This window comes from Thermobia domestica, chromosome 7 (genome assembly GCF_964235325.1).
Source record: "Thermobia domestica chromosome 7, izTheDome1.hap1.1, whole genome shotgun sequence".
NCBI lineage: Eukaryota > Metazoa > Arthropoda > Insecta > Zygentoma > Lepismatidae > Thermobia > Thermobia domestica.
In genome coordinates this window covers 74040765-74051459 of record NC_137460.1, presented here as the reverse complement: position 1 = coordinate 74051459, position 10695 = coordinate 74040765, and the positions used below count along the sequence as shown (strand labels likewise).

The 10695-nt window shown below is 35.2% G+C and overlaps 1 protein-coding gene across 1 annotated transcript; it reads right to left on the bottom strand.

Moving 5' to 3' along the window:
* Positions 1–1064: 1064 nt before the first annotated feature.
* On the bottom strand, positions 1065–1622 carry LOC145689221 (histone-lysine N-methyltransferase SETMAR-like). Its single transcript, XM_081763358.1, has one exon. The coding sequence runs from the start codon at positions 1620–1622 to the stop codon at positions 1065–1067; it is 558 nt and encodes a 185-aa protein (XP_081619484.1).
* Positions 1623–10695: the final 9073 nt, after the last annotated feature.

Genomic DNA, 10695 nt, shown 5'->3' with positions numbered 1-10695 from the left:
GAATCGAGGAAGGTGGAAATGAGGGGATAGAAGTGGTGCTCATGTATGGTGCGTGTGGTCCTTGGTTCGATCACTGCCAAGTGAGGTTTGAGGTGGACAAACGCCGTGTGCGTGGGTTTTCCCGGGATTCTTACGTTTCTTCCCACTTTTTTCATTCCACCATTCCGTTCGCTATCATCATCAATTTTTAACCTTAAAGAAGTATGAATACGAATCTTTAGAAATGGAAACGAATAGACCCTGCATAAGTGAGAAAAGGTAATTGAAAAGAAGGAAATTTTTTTAGTGAAACAAAACTTGTAGATTACCTAAAGGTGTAGGTGAGGGCCGGAACAAAATAAGTAAAAGATAGTTAGTAAAATGAATTTGATTTGAATGGTATTTCTCAAACTGGTCCGCCGACCACAAGAGATCTTCGAGATCTACCCTTATGATCACCTCAGATTAAGCACCAATTCAAAAAAAAAAGAGGGGGGATTGCTTATCACATACTGTACTTGATAATCTCGAGCAAGTAGTTTATAAAAATAAAGATTTAATAGAATTTAATAACGTAAAGATTATATAAATTCTAATAGTTTATACACTGTAGAGACGTGTTATTATGAAATATTCGTGAGTGCCTATTTTTCTCTTTTACAAAGAAAAATTAATACGAGGGGCGGTCAATAAGTTTTTGTCCTCACTATGAAGGAGTTGATGGAGAAGAGTCAAATGTAGACTATGATTAGTCTTTCTCTACATAGTCACTAAGCAGAGTAACACATTTCTGCAACCGGTCCTTCAGCTTCCATAATCCCTTTTTTGTAGAAAATGTCACATTGGGTGGAAAACCAGTGCTCCACTGCAGCAATGACCTCCGCATTTGAAGAAAAACGCTGTCCTTTCAGAGATTGTATCAAATTTGGAAACAAGAAGAAATCTGATGGCGCGATGTCAGGTGAATATGGAGAATGGGGAAGTAATTGGTACCCTAGGCGTTGGACAAGATTCATGGTTTCCTGGGCTTTGTGGGCGGGAGCATTGTCAACTAACAGGCGAACACCTTTGGTGAGAATGCCATGTCACTTTTCCTTTAGGGCATCCCGAAGTTTTTCCAGCAGACAACTGTAATATGCATCAATCACACTGTGCCCATATGTTAGATTATCTGTAAGAATAATGCCCTTACAATTCCAGAAAACTGAAAGCATGACCTTCTTAGCAAAAGGCTGCATACGGGCCTTTTCAGGGGGTGGGGAGCTGCTATGTTTCCACTGTTTACTCATCACTTTAGTCTCTGGGTCAAAGTGATATTTCCAACATTCATCCATTGTCAGGAGATGATCGAAAAAGTCATTTTCATTGGGTACACAGAGAGTGAACACTTCCGATGCAGAATCAGCGCGTTGCTGTTTTTGAAAAGGAGTGAGTAACCTGGGAACCCACAGTGCGGACACTATGGATAGGTGCAGGTTATCATGCAAGATAGTGGATACTAAGCCATGGGAAATCTTCAACTCATTAACAATAGTATTTATGGTTATTCGTCTATTGTCTAAAACTAGGAATTTAACTTTCCGAATCATGTCATCAATCGCTGAACACGGTCTTCCCTCTCTAGATTTGTCATCCAAACTCATCCGTCCACATTTCAGTTGTCTTTTCTATGTTTTAATAATTCTTAAGGATGGACACTCTTCACCATAAACATTTTTCATCTCTGCATAGATGTCCTTGGTTTTCATCCCCCTTAGATAGACGAACCTTATGACCGCGAGATATTCTACTTTTGTTACTTCTACACTTTCACTCTTTCCAGACGCCCCACCTTATCTTCAATAGTTTTGAACTTAGAAGCATAAAGTTTATACATTAGTCTCATCAGACATTGCCGCATTTCGTACGTAATTTACATACAAATAGCTAAAACATTCCTATACGAGCGCAAAAATATATTGACCGCTCCTCGAATATATTTTCTTCTATTAACACCAATACAAGGGAATTGTTATTAACACATTCTCAAAAAAAAAAAAAAAAAATATATATATATATATATATATATATATATATATATATATATATATATATATATATATATATATATATATATATATAGGGTGTTTAATAAGTAATGGTCATAAATTAAACCGTAGATAGTACATGCCAAAACTAACAAAAAAGTCTTAGTAAACATGTGTCCGCAAACGCTTCGTAACGGAGATAGGGGCTGTCGAAAGTGTGGGAAAATGAAGTTTAGAGACGATTATCTCAAAAAGTATGAATCGGACAGAGGGCGGTCCAATGACTATCGAAGTCAGACATGCGCTATGCAGAAATGCATGGTTGATAACTCTGCAATGCGCGCGCAAGGGATTCCCCAAAGAAACGGAGGGATTCCCAGAAAATTGTCCAAGGAAAGGGGGCTCGAGATGAACATCGAGGGCGAGTCTATCCACCAGTAATTCATACGTCGTGGTACCAGTTCGAAAGCTCGAAAAGATACAAAATGGCGGACAATGTTTACGTGCCGTGGATAACCAACAGGAAATGAGAGAGGCAATCGAAGAAAGGTGGTGGTGCATGTTCTAAACTACTTCAGAGTACATTCCTAAGACGAATGCACATGTACAGAGTAGTCCTTTACTGTACCAATACCAAGGTAAAACAAACGATGCGCAAAAATGAATGGAATGGCCGAAAGGAACACTGGTAGAACATGCAAGCCAGCTGGAAATACTGAATCGGGGTTGCAACAGACGTTGAGCTCACCTTGGGTGCATGATGTTACGGGATCAAATCCGCTGAAGTGCCCACTGAATGCAGTGGTTCTGATCTCAGATTTTCGAGAAAGGGTGGAACAATTCATTCATTCGATAGTCATTCATTGGACCGCCCTCTGTCCGATTCATACTTTTTGAGATATTCGTCTGTAAACTTTATGTTCCCAAACTTTTGACAGCCACTATCTCCGTTACGAAGCGTTTGCGGACACATGTTTACTAAGACTTTTTTGTTAGTTTTGGCATGTACTATCTACGGTTTAATTTATGACCATTACTTATTAAACACCCTGTATATATATATATATATATATATATATATATATATATATATATATATATATATATATATATATATATATATATATATATATAGTACCTACTGTTAAATGCTAAAAACAAACAAAAAACACTGTGTATAGTAAATATGTAGCCTAAAGGCGACAAGAGTAGGTTGGTCCATAGACAGTGGCGTATTTACGATTTTCTTTCGGGTGGATTTTGCTAACTTTATTCCTGGAAATGTGAAAATTTTGCAAGATATTTCATTTACTTTAAAATAATGAATAAAATTTCGGTGGGGCTTAAGCCCGGAAGCCCCCCTTAAATACGGCTCTTTCCGTAGAAATAGTATATTACATAATTAAACTTTGAAGCAGTAACACTGGGTAAAGCACATGTTTAATGTTAAAGGGAAGGTATGTAATGAGAAATTCTTACTGCTCTATTGTCACATTACTTCTGAGCGATACTCAAAAGCATAATACGTAAAGAATAATGAACTTAAAGAGTTGGTAACTATGTTTAGTTCTGTTAGTTCCTCTTTCTCTTCTCCTTCTCCCCCTCTTCACCACAATTTCCCATCTGTCTTTGCTGTAAAAGAAACATTTGTTGTAGGTATATATGTACGTATACTAAAAGAAAGGGTTTTATACATAGAAAAGTAAAAAAAAAAAAATACTCGGTGCCTTTTTAATTTTCTTTTTTTTTCTTTTCCAATAAAAAGATTTTCTATGACGTGGGCCGCGGGCCTCCGGTATTCCGGTCTTCTCAAGAATGCGCTAATGAGATGTTGGCTTCGGATTCGGTGGAGACTGCCAATGTCAGCAATCCGTTACCCTCGGTCGGACGATGGACGTCGTCAATTCGGCAAGAACTTTGAGTACATCTCCCTGTTAGATCATTCTTACGTTTTTTTAAAATTTATTTACTTTTTTTTTTTTTGGTTTCTTTGTTCTATGAAGTGGAGGGGAAGCAGTGTGTGTGTGTGTGTTTGTGTGTGTGGCAATGGGAGAGGAGATTGAAGAAAACAGAATGAAAACAAGGCATATACCAACCTTTGGCTCTCCTCCTCAAAAAATAAAAGAAGAAAAGAAGAGAGTTTATTATGCACAGCGATAATGCATAGGAAGTTGTTAGACTTTATTATTATTACACGAGTAGTTGCATTCACTAAGAAACAAAGAGTTACTACGTCTCATTAAAGAACTGTTAATTATAGATAGTATGTGCGTTACCTATTAAATATTGAAATGAAATCTTTAAGTTTAACGTCCCACGGTTACGCCGGTTAGGAAATGAAATGAAATCTTTAAGTTTTACGTCCCACGGTTATGCCGGTTAGGCTAAAGGAGACGGTGATAATGAGAAATGAGTGAAATGGTGGAATGAATATAGTGGGAGGAAACGGGAGAACCCCGAGAAAACCCACGCACACGGTGTTTGTCCACCACAAAGTCCACACGGCGTGAGCTGGGATGGAACCAGGGACTCGAAGCACCGGAGGTGAACGCTCTACCACTGAGCCACAGCGCCCCCTTAATAAGTATTGTATCAGCGTCAGGAGAAATTAAAGCAACATTAAATACAATCTCCTTCTTAAAACAGTATATGGGGAGGGGAAACGGTGGCTCAGTGGTACAGTGCTTACCTCTGGTGCATAGGGTCCCTGGTTCGACCTCCGGGAAAGTAAGTTTGTAGTGGATAACATCAACCCGTGGGTTTTCTCAGAGTACTCCCGTTCCGTCCCACATTCCCATCCCACCAATCATTCCATCATCATTCACTTGCTTTAATCATCGTCTCCCTTAGCTTAAAAAGCATAATCATGGGACGTTAAATTCCAAAATTTTAATTTCATTTTAAAATTGTATATTTCCATTTACAATACATAAATGAGCAAACAATAAGTAATCTATTATTTTAAAATTTAAAAGTATGAATTGAGTCATTCGGCTACGAACAACACACATTTTAACGTCATAAAATTTTATTTTTTCTAATTTTTTCTCAATTTGTAAACTACACATCAGAATCATATCATTTCTTTTTTTAAAAAAAAGTCTGATCTGATCTATCAATTAGGCCTAATATATGGCTTATCATTAGACAATATTATAATTATTAAAAAATTAATTCAAAAGTTTTAGAGTTTATTAACCATACATGTAGACCCTACTGTCGTCTTTCTAGTGTTATGATGAATGGCTTGATTAGTTTCCTCGTAGATAAGCGACTAGCGTACGGTCCTTTGGCGTATGAGATCTGGGTGCGATTCCTGGCGGTGGTTCATATGGTTCAGATCCCAATTAAAAAAAAAAAGCTGTAAATCCAAATCTCATATAGACCTTACTGCTGAAAGGGATGCTAAAATCAAATCAAAATAAAAAACAACAAGATTTTTTTTATTATTGAAATATTTTGGATATTTTGATCCCAAAAGGCTATTTAGTATGCACTTCAGGATCACTTTCATCTTATAGGTGCCGTGGTTGTTCATTTTAGCATATTAAAAAAAAAAACCTTGTCTATTTTTTTTCGAAAACTACGCATGAGTGTTTTACACTTACCCGTTCATTTTGTCGATTCCAATAAGATTCATCAACTGGCATATGTCTCATTTTCGGACATTTTTTTTCATTAAACACTAATAATTTTGTAAACTATTATTATCTATACTTAGAACAGACATAGGTACCCTACATACTTTATGTAAATAAAGACACTACAGTGTATTTAAAAATTGTGATTGTTTGTATACTTGGTCTCCAAATACAGTATGTTCTTTAGTAATAATTAAGTTCTAATCATTGAAGAAAGTACAATTCATATTTACTTCAATAAGTAAAACAATAACCACCTCTGGAATAATATTTTTATGTCTTTTCATTGAGAATAATGTACACTTCCTTGATGTGCATTTGATTCTGCTTTTAAACTATGTCATGAGCATATTGGGAAATATTCAGAGAGAATTCGTTAACCAAACGTTAGTCACGCGTTTAGTTAGTGTCGCATTAGCTCTGTACTAAGGAGGATGTACTTTCAGATATTCAGAGTCTGCTTAGAGTTCAGCTAATAAGTTGACTTAATTATGATTAACTAACGTAACATCAATACCTCGAGTGAAAAAAATAAATAAATATGGCAACTACGAAAATCTAGACATGCGCATACGTAATCTGTAAAAAATGGAAATTCGAAATGTTTTCTTTGTGGTTGACATCACAACAACTTGTAAATAGATATAGGGTCTAACATATTTATTTCTGAGGGATGTATTTACGGGGGAATAAGTAGAAGTCATTTAATATTAGAGACAATAAAAGGATTGTTATAATTACAAGATGAGGTAATTTATCTATCAGTTGTACGTATCTCTCCGAAAACTAGATGATTGGATGAATTTTCTATTCATCTCTCATTGTTTACTTTAAGAAACAGTTCTGCTTTTGTAGAGGACTCGACTAAATAAGCTGCTTCATAGATAATTCATCCAATGAGGTGAAAGGAAACAAAGAGAGACAGAATTAATTGCCTTTGTATTATCATAATGTAGCTTAATTATGGCCAAACCAGGGTACCCTCTGCTCTAAATTAATTAGTCATATGTGATTAACTTACTCAACTACTACGTGCTAATCAGATTCTGAATACATTTCTGATAACCATCGTTTGTCAAACCATTAGTATGGTGCTAATCATACGTTAAAACGACTCTGCATAAGGCCTATTATTTTTATTATAGAGACACAAAATGTTGTAATATACTCGCAATCAGTGCCAAATTTAGGTTTGATGGAGTTCTAAACTATTAAAGGAGAATCTTTATACGTCAAGTTTTAGGGGCCTTTTATACATCAAGCTTTTTCAGCGACAAAATGTCGCCGTCTTATATGTTTGAATATACTGTATGCTGTATGCTAATTTATGGACCTAATTAATATCTAAATGGAAACAAGCCCATTATATCTACAAGCAGGGTTAGGAAACGGGGGTTCCATTATAAGCAGGGCTGGATAACAGGGGCCTCATTTAAGTGGGGCTGAGAAATAGAGCCCTATTACTTGCTTCATAAAAAGCCAAGTACATAACAATACAAAACGCCATTCTTGTATGTATGTTTTATCTCATTTGCTTTTTCTTGGTGTTTGGAAATTACATTACAATCAGTTTTTTTTTTCTTTAAATTTTTTGGGCCCCCAAGCGAGTGGGACCCTAAGCTATAGCTTGTTTAGCTTATACGTAAATCCGGCACTGCTCGCAATGTTCATAAACACTGTTTTCTGTTAAGACTTTTATTTTTTTTTAAAAGACAAGCGTATATTATAACAATCTTTAAGACCAAACGTATATTAATTTATTTGCATATTCTATCACAAATATTTATTATTATTAGCTATCAAGACACAAACGTCAATCCTCCTAATAAAAGAATATTCATTCATTAATGGTTTAATTTATTCATTCACTGCTATTTTCTTAAAAAATATTTTCTTGTAGTTATTAAAGCACAACTATTTCTTGTCATTACAACCAAGCAAATCCTACATGTCTCCTCTTATTTAGGGAATATTAACAAACATTTGATTATATTTGTAATTATTTCGAGGAGATCCGTCTTCTTATGTGTTCTACGTTCAATTTGTTGTAATGATAATCTAGATCTCTATCATAAAATATATATGTGACAAACTTTTCACTTTATTTTTACTTATTACAATCCGAGACAATAAAAATTTGATTCTGTGTTTACTTATTATAATTACAGATATCTGTTTCACTTAAAACACACCAGACATTCAGAGTAACAGCATTTGATTCTATGTTTACTTACTGTAATTTAATAGACCTGTTTATCTTAAAATATACATAAGCCTATGACAAACGTTTGATTGTTGTATTTACTTACTACAATCTAATAGATCCGTTTGATTTAACATTTCATTTTGTCATTTTACTTACTTGCAATCTTGTTCCCTGAAAATATGTTTCATTTCCTAGCTTTCGTTTTTTTTTTTTTTTTTTTTTTTTTTTTTTTTTTTGCTGAAGCCTTGTTCACGAAGGGCAAAAATAGAAAGAAAAGTGATAAAAACATTAAGGAAATAAAAAGAAACGAACTCACCAGGATCAAGCAACGCAAAGACATCTTGCTTCGATAGCTGTAGGTCATACGTCAAATTGTAATGCAGCACATTCTAAAATGGTGACCTCAAATTGTACGGACAAGGTATCTTTCACTGCTCGACCCTAGCGAGTCAGTATGATACATATTATTTTCTTGATGTTTATATATAGCTTTTCCTCCTTTTTTTTAATGCTTCGGTAACAACGAACCAGGGGAGATTCGAAAGATAGGAAATGTAAGGTAGTTTCAGGAGCCAGAATTTCAAGTCAGTACAATTACCGTATTTACTCGCGTAATTTTCGCACTTTTTTAGACGAAAAAAGTTGTTTTGAAAGAAGGGTGCGTAAATTATGCGGGGGAAAAAATACCCACATCACTGAACATCATCTAATTTTTTCCTCAGTCAAAATGACACGAAAATACCGGTACACATTTTCTTTGTAGCAAGAATTGACAACAAACAACTAATTCTTAATTTGTAAAAAAAATAACATTAAAAAATTAAGAAGTCGTGTGGTTTCTTATCTTACAACAATGGCTTTACTGCGTTGCCAATTGTTCATTAGCTACCACAATTGATTCCTGGAAAAATGCTGTTTCACAAAAAGTTTCTGCGTGCGCAAATTACGCGACGAAAATAAAATATACAGAAAATGCCCTTCAAAATTGGGATGCGAAAATTATGCGAGGGTGAAAATTACGCGCGTATTTACGGTATTTTTAAATTTCTGAGTATGCTAACATATTGTCATTTGATTATACATTTACTAATTACAATCTAAGAGCCCGTTTGTCACAAAATACACATGTAATGAATTTCTTGATTCCGTGTTTAATAATTATGATACATATGGGGTGCTCAATGCACAAGGATTTAAGTGCACTTTTTTGGTCGTTTTGGATAATTTCATATATATATTCGCTACCTTCAGGACTTTTTATTAATGTCCAGATATTTATCATGTAAAAGCCAGTCTTTACTTTTTCATGTATTTATAAGGAGTGTATAAACTTTGCCTGGACTAGAATCCCTTGTGCTCTGAACGCCCCATACAGGGACGTACGCAGGGGGTGGGTCGTGGGAGTCCGGACCACCCAAATCAGGACATATTTGTAAATTTTGTTTAATTTTTGGGGGCAATTTTACAATTTTTAATATAATTTAGCCTGAAATTGTGTTTGGACTCCCCGAAAAGCTTTGGACCCCTTCCGAAATAAATTTCGGCGTACGTCCCTGGCCCCATACATTGTATGTAGATAGTCTCATAGGAAACTCTTATGTTAAACTGGAGAGTGTTGATAAAGCTTGATGATGTTTCAGTTTTGTCATAAAGATATCCTCCCTGAGTATTCTACGGTAAACACAGTATTTATTATATGTATCTACCCATTAAATGAAAAATTAATAAAACTTTTACTTTACTTAGACAATATTAATCTTCTGATTTCCTTCACTGCTTTATCTTCTTTTCAGAAACCTACGATAAATGTTTATTGGATAAGCACCGCAAAAGAGCTTCTTATGTATTTTGCGTAGATTTGATTCTTAGCGGGACTGCTGTAGCATGGGCGTCTCTGGTGGGGGGGACGAGGGGGACGCGTCGCCCCCAAATATTTTGAAGTACAAAGTATTCAATATTTTATTCTAATTTAATTTATTTACTAACGACAGAATAACATAAATAATAAAATTATATTTATTAGGAGTATAATATTCAGGAACGATTAGGCTATAAGAGTTCTTGATATACCTCAGGGGACTCGTAAATAGAATCGAAGATAATAAACAGGTTGGACTAGGTAGTACAATTTAAATCACTTTCTTTGATGTCCCCCACAAATTTTACATGCCAGAGACACCAGTGGCTGGTAGTAACGATAGCTTCCTTGACACCCACTGAACATGTAACATTATACCTTGTTTATTTTAGTGGTAGGCATAAAAACCGTTTTTTGTTTTCGGTTTTTAGGGCAACCGAAACCGGTTTTCATCAAAACTGGTTTCGGTTTTCTCCAAAACCGGTTTCGGTTTTCTTCAAAAGTGGTTCCAGTTTTTCCCAAAATTGACTCTATTTCTGACCAGAACAGTCTTACGTTGTTCTTCGAGAACCGATTGCGTTTCCACAGAAATACTTTTATGTTTTCCAAAAGTTCTCACCGAACCAGTTTCGGTGAAAACCGAACCAGTTTTGAAGAAAACAAACCGGTTTCGGTGATAAAGAAACTGTTTTTTTTTTAGAAAACCGAACCAATTTTGGAGAAAACCGAAATGTTGGTTTTTCGGATTTTGGTTTTTCTAGAAACCGGTTTCCGGTTTTTATAAAAACCGGTTTTGTCCATCCCTAATTTATTTATTTATTATGCAAAGAAAATTCGAGATCTTCACTCTTAGGATTCCCTCTGTTGTGCGAGACACATTCAAGCTCTTATGTAGAAAAATAACATTACTTTCCGAATATTTGATGGTGAAATTGTGAACGTCTTATTAGGCTGGGAGATTTTTTTTTTTTCAAACCATACTGT